Genomic DNA, 13,985 nt, shown 5'->3' with positions numbered 1-13,985 from the left:
TTGTTTTATGTGGAAATCAAAGTCAAAAGTCAAAAGTCAAAAGTCAAGGGTATAGTGATGAATTATGATTATGATCCACTTTGTGTGGACTCACCTAATTGTTACATCAATCGATTAGGCAGTATGGCATGATTGGAATGGAATCATCATTAGTAGAACAATGTTTTTTATTTTAGTTTCATCCACTATCATCTATTCCATATAATGACCATATAAAATGGTAGTATTAACACGTATAACCTTTTCTGTATTTTGACCAAAAACAGCCACAAACCTAGAGATTACATGGCTGTGATTCACAAGTAAATGCTCTTGTTTACAATTCATGATTCATCTTTATGTCTAATCTATGCAGAGATTACCTCCAATTTCGTTTGTGATGAATGTTGAGTTTTAGATTATATATATCTAATATCTATATGGAACCAAAATTGGATAGAGTCAGTCTCATTATCTTTTCTCAAGTAATATGTGATGATCACAAGTAATATGTGATGATCACAAAGTTGTTTGAATCCTCAAAACTTTCACTTTGAAGGTTTTCTCCAATCATCATTTTGTTGTTTTACATAAGATCAAATTGTTCAACACATCTGATTTGTATTGGTTTTATATCTAGTGGGTTTGGAAAGACAAATAATTCAAATTATCCCAAAATGTAGAGGAATGTGGAGTTTTCGATTGATCCTCATTGCTACATGAGAAAGCAAGCAAACAACATATAAAGATTAATATAAAGATTTATCTGTAGTCAAAACTACAATACATCATATATGAATTACAAACCAAAGGTCTTTTTTTTTTTATTTTTTTTTTTTCTATTTTTAAATCCATATTAGGTGTAGTGTAAAGATGTTTTTCAACCAAATAGTTGAGAATTCAAGTCTCATGGTTGACATACTTTTCTTTTCACTTTACCTCCGAGTATCAACTCATCTCCCTGCTAATGGCGGTGTTTCATGGCATACCAGCTAATTGTAATGTAATTGCTCGATTTGTAGTTGTAGTATGTACTTTTTGATGATTTAACTTTTATGAATATATATTAGAAACAATTCAAACAAACAATACATCAATTAAGAGAATGTTAACTAAAAATGATTATATTAATTAAAAAACATAAATTCATAACTTTTCTCTCAACATGAATATTTTTCCAGTAACTAGGATTTTTGTCGGTAATAATATAAATTAAAAAAGAGACTACAATTGTTAGTGGCAAATGATGTGCTTATGATCTAAATAATATATAATGAATTTCAATTTAAAATATCGCTTGTCAACCTATAAAATTGAGTAACCATATCAAGAAAATCAAAAACCTCATAACATGGGTAACTATATCCATCATCGAAAAAATCTCCGTCAAAGTGAATGCTACTATCGTGATAAAAACTTGCATAAAATGATCGACTTATAAACTCAAACCAATTTGGTGGACTTTGAGCGAAAGAAGTTGAAAAGAACCCTTGAACAATGTTTAGATCGACTTATAAACTCAAACCAATTTGGTGGACATGTTACTCTTTCTAAAAAACTAACATACCGAAAACCTCTATGAAAAACCTGTGAAATGTTGTTTTTCCGGATGCTCACTAGATATTGAAAAGAGCCCTTGAAACTTTATCCTTATTTTTTCCAATAAATTCACACATTAAGTACATTTAATACATTAGATGAGAATCTCGCAATCTTGTGAGGCGTTTGCGAGCAATTTATTTTCAATAGATCAACTTCATGGATATAACCAACTATCAATGTAATCTTTAATAATGTTGAATTAGAGAACGAACTATTGCATCAACAAATGAAATAAATCAACTCCTCATAAGAGACTTGTTATTTGCTAAATAATGAACCAACAATACATCTACTAGAAAAAATATATATTTTTTCTTCTAACAAAATATAGTAAAATTATGATATTCTAAACATACTCAATGAAAAGAAAGTCATGGCCGCCCTTTGCTTGCTTTTATATTGGTGGCCTTCTTTTGTAGCAAAGGATGCTTTAATCCTTAATTAATCATTATTTTTGTTTGCCTTATCTTGCAACATTACAATGGAAAGACATTCTTCTACTCTTCCTTAATGCTACTTTGCAGCATTAAGGAATTTTCATTTTCGTTTTTATTCGAAAATGATAATAAATTGCATGTTTTCCTTCTTATATGCTAGTCTTCATCATATATAGGGGAGGAGGAACACCATCAATCAGTATCAACTTGGGAACAAAAAAAAATATGCATTGATGTATGGAAACACAATCGAAACGAGATCATATATAATGAATATGTTAGAGCATGTAACTGAACCGGTACCGATATGAGAATTCCGAATATCGAAATGGGTGAAAAACGACACCGCGTACCGAACCGAACTAATATTACTAGTAATGATAGCAGGATGAGGCTGATTATTGGTACTAACATGGGTACCAACAGTACCAAATTCCGAATTTCGTAATTTTAGAGTACCAGTACCATTCCATATGTTTAAATTCGGTACTGGTACTGGTAGGATACCGTTACAAGATCAAAATTTGGTGGTACTAACTGCTCATCGCTAATAATGAATGATTAACAATTCGAAATGCCAATAATCACATTACAAATATTATACATGAATCACATTACAAATATTATACATGTACCTACATATATAATCTCAAAACCCTTAAATAGGTCGATACACGTAGCCTCGCAACTTTTTAGATATTATACATTATATCACATGTCTGCATGATTGAACTCTACGCATGGAACGAGCAAAACATTAATACTCGCAATGGAATAAAAAAACACTTTGTGAATCAATTTCGAGCTTATTTGTTGGAAACATTGAATCTATCATAAATATTCTCCACGCAAGAAAAAATTGAACTCACGAAAGTTTATCGGTGGTGCTTTGTGTCAAAAGAAACTTGCCTTTGAGGTCACTCTCATATCTTCGTGATTATTGTGGTTATTTTGTTAAACTCCTAAATAATGTGACTTTGTGGCGTTATATTTCCACTTTATATAACCATTTTAGTGAATAACTCATTAACTATTCTAGGTAATTGAGATTATTTACATGGGGCCAAAGGGGGTTCGAAATAATTCAATACCCGTTAGATAATAACTTATGATGTATTTAGTTGATAGTCATGGAATTTGGTTGTTAGTGAAGTCATTGATAAAACAAAATTGAAATGAATACAAGGTTTGGAAGTTAAGAATATGAATCAGTTGGTGTTTAATTTAACATTCAAAATCCATTGTGATACATACAAGAATTAAGCTGTCTCCGGCAAAGGCGGCCGGCCGCCGGTCGACTTAGTTACACATCCTATCCATATGTTTATTATTTGTCCAAATTAATGTTTTTATATATAATATATATAATCATTAGTTGTTGGATTATTTCTAGGTAAATGGAAGGAGGGTAATTTTGTCTTGATGTTATTTGTTTTTTTTTATTTTATTTAATTCGATAGCAGCCGTTTGTCAAACACCCAAGTCGTGCAAGTGCTCCTCCACTATAAGTTATATTACTATATACTTATTTTTTATATAAAAGATAAATATGACTTTATAAAGTGGCTGTTCTTTGATTCGAAAGAACTTTATTAAAACAGAAAGTGCTCGATCGGTATGAGATTGCATTTCAATCTTCTTTTGGTATCTTAACTAGATTATGACCCGTGTTAAACGCGGGGAAACATATAAATAAAATATAAATGTATATAGATATTACAGAATAATTAAAAAAAAACCAGGGTTATTGATATTATTGAAATATATAGAAAATACACTGAAATCGGCAAATATATATAGTCGTTGAAGGACCTCTTTGTAGACAATATTTTTTTTATTAGTTGAATGACCTTCCTCGTCACAAAGTAACTTCAAACTTTTTTTTACTTGTGACACGGGAAACAACTACATATAGCTGACCATGCGCGAAAACAGGTCTACGCAAGTATAATCCAACATTTGACAATGTACTTTCAAAATAAATTGTTATTTTATGGTTATATTGTGAAATATAATTGTTTATGTTAAAAAAAAATAGCAACTTATTTATGTTCATTTGAAATGATCCACATAAACCCCCCACAATATTAAATATAAAGAAACTCTAACCAATAAATATAAAAACAGTTATGTTTGCTCGATTTAGATATTGCCCGTGACTCATTGAAAATGTCAAAATACATAATTGGCACACAACTTACTTGTTATTATGATACGAACAGGTTAGTTTTTGGAAGAGGTTAGTTTTTGGTTATTTATTTGGGAAGCATAATATGTATTCTGCATTACAAGTGCTTACCTTTTGAATTTAGCATTTCTTACTTTAGAATTTTATTTTGGCTTGACATAGCCATGATCATCCCATATTTAATACTTTGCTCTTCTTGCACCTTTATTACCTGCAGACTTACATTCATTAGATCAAGATTTAACATTTTTTAAAAACAAATATAGACAAGAAACTTCTAAACTCAATGGATACGCTAAAAGAGACATGAGACTTGCCTTTTGTGAGATCAATAATACCAAATTGGACTACTTTCTACAAAATAATTTAAGAACCGAAGAAAAACTGATTGCCAAAATATCTAATATCATTATTTAAGTCATAATCTGTTATATGCCGAAAAATTGAAAATTTCAACCAAAACTCTGTTACATGCCATCAAAATTGAAAAAAGATCCTTTATAGTTAGATGATGGTATTAATTTAAAAAAAAATCGTCTTTCACTTTTTGTTGGATGTATTTTTTGATGACAGAAACAATTATCAGACCAAACATAATCCGTAAAAACCATCCTAGCCAAATCATAAATCGTTTAATCAACAAAATAGAATACCACAGCCGTAGATGGTAATACAGTTAAAATATCTTTTTCTAAAAGATCAAGAAATTGACAATTTATTAGAATCTTATGACGTTGATAAAAGTCATAACAAAGTGCAATAGATTGAATCGATAGTTTACAATAAATATAAAAAATAAAGCCCTATCAGAGATAGAAAAACTTGAGGACAAGACAAAAAAAAAACATGCAACACTACAAAGTTGCAAAAAAAAAAAAAAACACATGATGCTAAAAATCTAGAAAAAAAAAACCAAAATTTATACCAGGTTGTGAGGTGAGTGTAGAGAACTTGTGTCAGATTCTTTGAGACATTTCGTCAAACACCTAAGGTGCCTGTTCTAATAACCCATCTTTTGAATGTAACATGACAAAAAAAAATCCAATCTTACAGGAAAATGTTGGAAATGAACTAAATTAATATGTATTTAGATTATGTAAATTATTTTTAACAATGTTCCTTCAAAAATATACTTATTATTATTTCATACCTACATACAAAGTATAATAAATAAATGTTAATTGTAATTATACAATTTGATTCTACCATATAAATACGACCACATAGAAAATTTAAGAATCAAATAAAAAATTTGTCTATAATACCATAAATCTGATATTTAAGTTAATAAGATCATTCTTAATTTAGATTCTAACTTTTTAGCCTACTTTTGATATAGTTCATGTATTAATATTTAGAGAAACTGGTAGGCAAGGATGTTGATATTAAGTGGTGTATATTGTTGTTACCTGTAAAAAAACTAAGTTTTATTTTAAACTTAAAAGTTTTTTTTCATGGTAAGTATATATGTTGCTATAATTTGTAAAAAAACACATATTTATTGCAGTTTGTAGAGATTGTTGAGTATCGAATCCAAGTTAATAGGTTACGCATTTAATATGAAAAGTTATACATTGTTGTTTTGTCTGACTTAATCTAGACTGAATGATGTAATATGTTAAGCCAAAAAAACCTTATGTAATGTTTTATGAGATTTCAAAAATAGAAACATAATTTTGTTAGTCATAGAAAGCATTCTTTGAATGGTTGTATTTACTGTAAAAAAATATATACAAATTAGAATAATTATAGTTTAACCCTTTCAAGATTAAATTTTTTTTAAAATCCATCCCATTAATAGTGAATAAAAGATAAATTAAAAGAGACATTTAAAACATGAAAAAATCACAAAAGGTTATTGTTAAAAATGGTATAACAATGTACTTTAAATATACATTCCTAAAAATGGTATAATATAAAGTTATTATATTCGACAATAAGGTCAGGAATAGTAACCAAGTTGAGATAATCAAACAAATAGAAATAGTAGCAACAACCGATTTGATCCATTTTCAAATTAAATTACCGATTTACCCTTCTGATCAACATTGTCCATACTAAATTAATGATTTAGCCTTCGGATAAAAAATGGAAGTATCATGCAAAAAGAATCATTTTAGTACACGCGTCATCTTAATATCTATTGTTGAATTGCTTTTCCAGCCCAATGCTTTTCTAGTTTCGTAAGTCAATTTACCCTTTTGCCCTTATATTTCCTTACTTAAAGGTTTCCTGCATTTAATTTGAAATTAAATTAAAATAAATCACATATATTTAGGAGTTTATTGATACCTTCAAAAGGTAAATTCGAATCTTCCTTCTTTATTCTATCCCAAATAAAATTACCTTTCTGCCCCTAAACCTTAAAATCATACTTAGCATTTAAAAAAAATTCATCCAACAATATCAATAACCTTTAGTTATGATTTCAATTTAAAGTTAGAAATGTTGTAATTCAACCATCATATTAGGATATTAATTTACATTCAAACACTAAAAACATATCTCTTTATTCCTATTATACCCTTATCCTCCATTTTCCATTCGGTATTACCATATATTTATCTTAACAAATTATTTGAGTCCTATATCAAGATTGCAATCCCTGTAACTCAACCACCAATTTAAGATATTATAGACAATCAAAATCAGTAACCAGGTTGAGGTAATCAAACAAACAGAAATAGCAGCAGCTCATGATTTGATCAATGTTTAAATTAAATTACTGATTTACGATTCTGATGAACATTGTACATACTAAATTAATGATTTACCCTTTGGATAAAAAATGGAAGTATCATGCTAAACGAATACACAAAAAATTGATTACAATGAACAGGAAAACGGGTGGGGTGCATTTGTCATTCCATCAAAGTACTTTGCTATATTGTGTTTTAACTGGTTTACATCAAAGTACATTATTATTTTTTTCTGGATTAAAGGTATGTAATATATTTTCCTATTTATTTGAAAAGTTTCAGAAAAGTAGTTAACCGATATCATGTAATTTGTGACAAAGAAAATCGAAATATATAAATACATATATTTGATACAGGAACAAAAAAATAATCGAAAAAAATATAAAAAAGCGAAAGAAGGTACTGACCTTCTAGTGCACAACAACGAAGGTTTGAAGCGGAGAATGATGATGAAAGTTATAAGCAATAAGAATGATGTTGTAGGAGAAAGTTTGAAGAAAATCAACAATTGAAAATAAGTGTGAGCCGCGGATTCAGAGATGAATCATATATGTATGTGATAATTTGAATCTGATTTTTTGGTATTAATGGTTTCCTAATAAAAATAGATTTTATATTAATGGTTTACTAATATAAACAGATTTATATTAATGGTTGTTATTTAATGTCTTAATTGAAATGATTTTTAGTAATATGTTTTTAAAGTTAAAACCTTGATAACCGAAAATTCAAGATTTAAAATTTGGGAGTATTTTATTAGAATTAAATACAATCCATTTCAACGAATTTAAGTTAATTTTGTGAAAAACTCTTATTGGAATTAAATACATTCCATTTTGGGAGGATGATGTCAGCAATCTAAGGGTGGAAAACATATGATTAAAATACAATCAAGGGTCCAGATTGTTTAAGATGATGTCATAAGATTTTTATTTTAATATATACTAAAGATAACATAATTATTAGTATGCTTATTTAATGACTTTTTTAAGAAAGAAAAAACTAAACGGGTTTGAATTTTGAAGCGAAAAACTATAAATAAGGGAGTTAAATTATGGAAAATATTAATTAGGGTTAATGATGACAAAGATTGTCAAAAGATGTCTTAAAGGAAATGTATGCTTCAGTTTGTAGATATTTGTGTGAAGCCAAAACAGAGGTGTGATAATTAAAGATGCAAGGAAGAGGCAATACGCAAATTCTAAGAATACATGAGCAAAAAGGAACCACCTTATGGTGCTACATTCTGTTATGAACACACAAAGCATCAATTGAAGCACAACCATTGACATGAGGACGAAGAGTATTAGAGAATTATGGTTTAAGAGAGAAAAATAGAGGAGAAAGATGGGGCGGTTGTTCATGTTTTTGGCCAGATTTATGGAGAAACTGATATCTTATATATAAATAGAATGATATGTTTTAAACGACAACATAATTATTGATTTTAAAGATTCTATAATTAAATGTAATTGTGCTCGAATTGTGAAATATATTATAGAAAGTATAGATAGATTCTATAATTAAAGATTTTATAATTAAATGTAATGATATTTGAAATGTAATTGGTAAATTTAAAGATTTTATAATTAAATGCTTGGATTATATTTAGGGAATATGATGTCAGCAATTTGATCTAAGGGTGGAAATTACATGATTGAAATACAATTAATGGCCCTGATTGCTTCATTGATGAATTAAAGGTTCTCTTTTAATAATATTTAGAGATGATTGATTTGTGAATATAATAATATACTTCATAATATAATGTAAAAATGGGCAGTTATCTTAATTAGTGATAAAAATTAGTAACTTAATATCATCCGAAATTAGATTCCAAATGGTTAGAATTAATTATTCCATCAATTGATGATTCTTACGATATTCATATTTCATCCAAAAAAACAACTAAGCAAGATCTTTAATCTAGTCAAACAACTAGTAACTACTAAGCCGTCTTACACAACATATTCAAAAAATTAGAACATGCAAAAAAATCTATTTTTGCTTTTTTTTATATCTTTAAACTTTATATGACATTTACCTTTCTAATTTGGGTTTATGTTTGATATGTCTTTTAATGAGTATTGTAAAATGTAAAAATTGGTTTTGACTCGGTCAAATTCAAACTATTTGATACCACAGTTAAAAACATATGATTCATTCTTAAATCATCTTATTTGATTATGAAAAATTAAATATCTTCCTTCATATAAAATGATGACAAATATCTTACAATATTATCAATTTTATTCACATATATCACCATTTCTTATGGGTAGAAAATAATTAGAAAGTAAAAAAAATAATTAGAAAGTAAAAGCATGCAATTTATATGAAAAACAAAAAGGTATTTAATAATTTAATATGATACGAAGATATGTGTAATCATGTGTGTGCCTAATCCTATTGCCTAACGCGTTTGAAAAGATCCCAACTGAAAAACCCGTCACTTTCCATCATTTCCCTCGTCAATTTCTGCGACCTCCACGCTTCTCACTCGCTGTCCGCCGTCCTCCTATATATAAACACGTAAATGACTCGTCCACGAGACACATTCAAACTTCCCCTTTTTTCCAAGGCTACTACTTGTCTAAAGAGACCTAGTAAACCCATTGTAAGTTGCAGATTTTCGATCATATTCATACCCACTACTCTTTCATCATTTCTTTCAGATTCCCACCACACCCACCTCCCAATTTCGATTTTTAGTGAAAAATTACACGTCTTTGAAAGCTTTTATGGGTACTTTGGTTTGATTTGTATAAGTGCTTTCTCTGATTCGGGTGATTTGCAGTTGCACACCAACTGTTTGTTTAAATGTCTACACACCGATTCCTTTAGTGAAAAGGGAAGTAGCTCATATTATCGACTATTTGTTGTTGTGTAGAAGGATTATATTGAACTTTAAGATGGGAAATGTATGTGTATCATGTTACTCAAAGGATGGATTTTTCCAATCAATATCACATCCATACTGGTGGTCTCGATCACCAGAGATGATCTACTACAAAAACGAACAGCTTAGCAAAGATCCACCATCAATACACCAAGATCCAAAACCTCCTACCCCTATTCAAAATTCACCTCCAAAACTTGTGATCATAGCCAAAAACGACACCAAACCACCTCCACCTCTACCTCCACCCATAGTTTCATATCAAGAAATCAAAATAGACATAAAACAATCTGAAAAGGAAAAGGCTTCATCAAATCCAAACCCCAAAAAGCAAAACAATGTGAAGAGAATGTTGAGTGCAGGTTTACAAGCTGACAAAGTATTGAAAACAAAAACTGGGCATCTGAAAGAGTACTACAACTTAGGTCAAAAGCTAGGACATGGTCAATTTGGTACAACTTTTCTCTGCATAGAGAAAACCACAGGAAAAGAATTCGCATGCAAATCAATCGCGAAAAGAAAGCTGTTAACTGATGATGATGTGGAAGATGTCAGGAGGGAAATTGAAATCATGCATCATTTATCTGGAAACCCTAATGTGGTTTCAATTCAAGGGGCTTATGAAGATTCAGTTGCAGTTCATTTGGTTATGGAACTTTGTGCTGGAGGCGAATTGTTTGATAGAATTACCAAAAAAGGACATTATTCAGAAAGAAAAGCAGCTGATCTTGCTAGAACTATTGTATCTGTGATTGAAGCTTGTCATTCTTTAGGTGTTATGCATCGTGATCTTAAACCTGAGAACTTTCTTTTTGTTGATGAACATGAAGATTCGCCTCTTAAAACCATAGATTTTGGATTATCGGTTTTCTTTAAACCAGGTACCTTTTTAATCGTTCATATCCTTTTCTTGAATATACTATATGTTTCTTGAATATTTATGTTAATGTATTTTTGAATTATTGTATAGGTGAAACATTTGTAGATGTGGTTGGAAGCCCTTACTATGTTGCCCCTGAAATTTTGCTTAAAAATTATGGTCCTGAAGCAGATATATGGAGTGCTGGTGTGATTCTTTACATTCTTCTTTGTGGGGTCCCACCATTTTGGGGAGGTAAGTCTAAAAGAATAAAAGACTAATAAGTTAATAACTCATCAAATACATAAAACTTTCTTTTTAGTGACTGAATTTATGTTCTTTTTTTTTTTCATGACAGAATCTGAAAATGAGATATTTGAAGAGGTTTTGAGGGGTAAACTCGACTTTTCCTCAGATCCATGGCCTAGTATCTCTGAAAGTGCTAAAGATTTGGTTAGGAAAATGCTTATTAAAGACCCCAAAAGACGAATAACAGCTCATGGTGTTCTTTGTAAGTCTTGGTTGTTAAAAATTTTCCTATAAAAGAAATTAGTGTTCTTTTGGCTTCTTATTGAACATTATTTACGATTAGGCCATCCATGGATCAGTGAAGATGGTGTTGCACCAGATAAGCCTCTTGATTCTGCTGTTTTGAGTCGTTTAACTCAGTTTTCTGCCATGAATAAGCTCAAGAAAATGGCTCTTAGGGTAAGATTTTCAAGCTCTTTAAAAAAATGCTGATAAATCATAACCCCACTCTAAAAATGTAATCTTTTTTCAAACCCATTTTATGTTTTTTATAGGTTATTGCTTCAAAACTCTCGGAAGAAGAAATTGCAGGATTAAAACAAATGTTTAAGATAATAGATACAGACAACAGTGGTTATATAACTTTTGAAGAACTTAAAGCTGGACTCAAACGTTTTGGTTCTAATCTTACAGAGTCTGAGATTTATGATCTAATGCAATCTGTAAGTATTACTAATTTAATCGTTTGAGCAAATTACAGAAAAACCACTTACACTTTATTTTTTCCAATTCAACCATTTTGGCGTGATGATATATTAGGTAAAAATGGTTAATTTGGAAAAAAGTTTGAAACTTTATGTGTTTGTTTGGAAAAAAGATAAAGTATTAGTGGTTAAACATTAAACTGCAAAACCGCTAAAGTATAATGATTTTTTTTTTGTAGTTTATCATAATCTTTTTTCCTTTCTTTGTTGCATTTCTTGAATTTTGATTGATTATAAATGAAAATGCAGGCGGATATTGACAATAGTGGTACTATTGACTATGAAGAATTTGTAGCTGCAACATTGCATATGAACAAAGTCGATAGAGAAGATCATTTATTTTCTGCTTTTTCATATTTTGATAAAGATGGAAGTGGTTATATCACACTTGATGAACTACAACAAGCATGTAAAGAATTTGGAGTAGATGATGTTCATTTAGAAGAAATCATCAAAGAAGCTGACCAAAATAATGTAAGTTTTTCACTAATCTATTTATCCAAAAACTAATAATATTTACATGAATCAAAATTCATTTTGTTGTTAATTTGTAGGATGGGCGTATAGATTACAATGAGTTTGTTGCAATGATGCATAATGGAAGTGATATTATGAGGGTGAAGCCATTGAAGGATGATTTTAATATGATGTTAAGGGAGCCGGTTGCGGTTTGTTAATATGAATATTTATATTTATTTGATTTTGTAATTAAATGTCAAAAATGGCATCTGACTTTTGAATGCTTCAATAGTCTATGAGGTGTTGCATTTTGACTTATAGAATGTACTATTGTTCTTGTATACACGTGAAAGGAAAAGATAAAACAAAGAGAAAGAGTCGACTGACTATGTTGTTGTGGGTCCTAATGTATTGTGGATCGGGTTGTGATCGATGAAAACTATGTATGTACAAAGTTTTATGATTCGTTAGATGATATTATAAGTATTTGATTCTTAGTGAAAATATTGCGACCTTTTTCATAGGATGATTATTTTTTTGCTATTTTAGAACGTTATTAATTATTATGTTTTATTAAATTATACATTTAACTCTTTTCGTATAAGTCTATGGGTCTATGCAACATGTTAAGCTCACTCCATGTGGAAACGATATGGTTTTACTTTTGGATTCATAAAAAACATATTGAGGCCTACTAAAGGAAGATATCAACGACTTCGTTACTTTTTCGGTTTCCTAAAGGATACAATAGGTCGTTTGTTGCTTAGATTATGATGTTTCAAGTTCCTTTTTTTGTCGATGATTATAGGCTCATTAGCTTAATCGGTTGCTTGGATTTATGGGTTTTGGAGAAAGATGGCAGAGTTGGATTCGAGCTTTTTTAAACTCGGCCAAAGCTTCGGTGTTAGTGAGTGAGAGTCCTACTCAGGAATTCCGTATCGAGAGGGGTCTTAGGCAAGGGGATCCACTCTCTTTTCTTGTTCATTATTGCAATGGAAGGACTCCATGTCGCACTTGAAGATGCAAAAGTTGTGGGGCTTCGCGGTGGGCCCGGGTAATCTTATTTTGTCACATCTTTTTTTATGCAGGTGATGTTTTGTTTCTCGGAGAATGGTCTACGACAAACATTGAAAATATAGTAATGGCGCTTAACTGTTTTTACCTTATGTCGGGTTTAAAGATGAATCTTCACAAATCTAATTGGTATGGTGTGGGGTCCGGTATGATCAAGTGGTGGGATTTGGAAGGTGATGGCAACTTTACTGTCAAAAGCATTAGACGGTATGTTGAGCAATTAATGCTATCGGATGTAGAGAGTGATATGATTTGGAATGTTTACCTTCCTAGGAAGGTAAATATTTTTACTTGGCGTCTTCTCATGGATCGCCTTCCTCTTAGGACAAATCTTGTTAATCGCGGAGTGGATGTTCAGTCGGTTCTTTGTTCGTCTTATCATCTTCAGACGAAAAATATTCAACATTTGTTAGGGCAATGTGAGATATCAGCACGTACTTGGGATGCTGTGGCTCGGTGGTTGAATGTGTGCTTGTTTGTTCAGTTGTCTTAATCGGATGGGAATTTCTAAAATGAAGAGAATTGTACTTCAAGTGGTTATTCAGACAACGTGGTGGGCTCTTTGGAAGTTTCGGAATGATTTAGCTTTTGGAAATACTTCATGTCATAAGGAGTTCATTATTGATTCGATTTTAGATTATTCGTTTTTGTGGTTTTCTAACAGAAATATAAAATCACGTATGTCTTGGACCGGGTGGTTAAAAAACCCTTTACTTCTTTTGTAATGTTCTTTTTCTTCTAGCTCATTGCTAGTTTTTGAATAAATTTAAGTCGTT

At 30.3% G+C, this 13,985-nt stretch overlaps 2 protein-coding genes across 2 annotated transcripts; both read left to right on the top strand.

The window, feature by feature from the left end:
- Positions 1–9,336: 9,336 nt before the first annotated feature.
- Positions 9,337–12,639, top strand: LOC145119134 (calcium-dependent protein kinase 26-like). The gene is made up of 7 exons (XM_079054760.1): positions 9,337–10,685; positions 10,775–10,918; positions 11,022–11,174; positions 11,256–11,371; positions 11,467–11,634; positions 11,926–12,150; positions 12,231–12,639. Exons 1-7 carry the CDS (start codon positions 9,818–9,820, stop codon positions 12,351–12,353), a joined length of 1,797 nt encoding a protein of 598 aa, XP_078910886.1. The 5' UTR covers positions 9,337–9,817; the 3' UTR covers positions 12,354–12,639.
- Positions 12,640–13,276: 637 nt separating this feature from the next.
- Positions 13,277–13,702, top strand: LOC145121589 (uncharacterized). The gene has a single exon (XM_079057309.1). The coding sequence runs from the start codon at positions 13,277–13,279 to the stop codon at positions 13,700–13,702; it is 426 nt and encodes a 141-aa protein (XP_078913435.1).
- The last annotated feature ends 283 nt before the right edge of the window (positions 13,703–13,985 follow it).

Source organism: Lactuca virosa, chromosome 6, assembly GCF_052849685.1.
Source record: "Lactuca virosa cultivar CGN04683 chromosome 6, Lactuca_virosa_CGN04683_v6, whole genome shotgun sequence".
NCBI lineage: Eukaryota > Viridiplantae > Streptophyta > Magnoliopsida > Asterales > Asteraceae > Lactuca > Lactuca virosa.
This window is presented reverse-complemented; position numbering and strand designations above follow the sequence as displayed.

Coding starts and splice junctions, on each gene's coding strand:
- LOC145119134 (XM_079054760.1), top strand. CDS start 9,818: ATGGGAAATGTATGTGTATCATGTTACTCAAAGGATGGATTTTTCCAA. Junction 10,919..11,021: donor GGTCCCACCATTTTGGGGAG/GTAAGTCTAAAA, acceptor TTTTCATGACAG/AATCTGAAAATGAGATATTT. Junction 11,372..11,466: donor TCAAGAAAATGGCTCTTAGG/GTAAGATTTTCA, acceptor TGTTTTTTATAG/GTTATTGCTTCAAAACTCTC.
- LOC145121589 (XM_079057309.1), top strand. CDS start 13,277: ATGGCGCTTAACTGTTTTTACCTTATGTCGGGTTTAAAGATGAATCTT.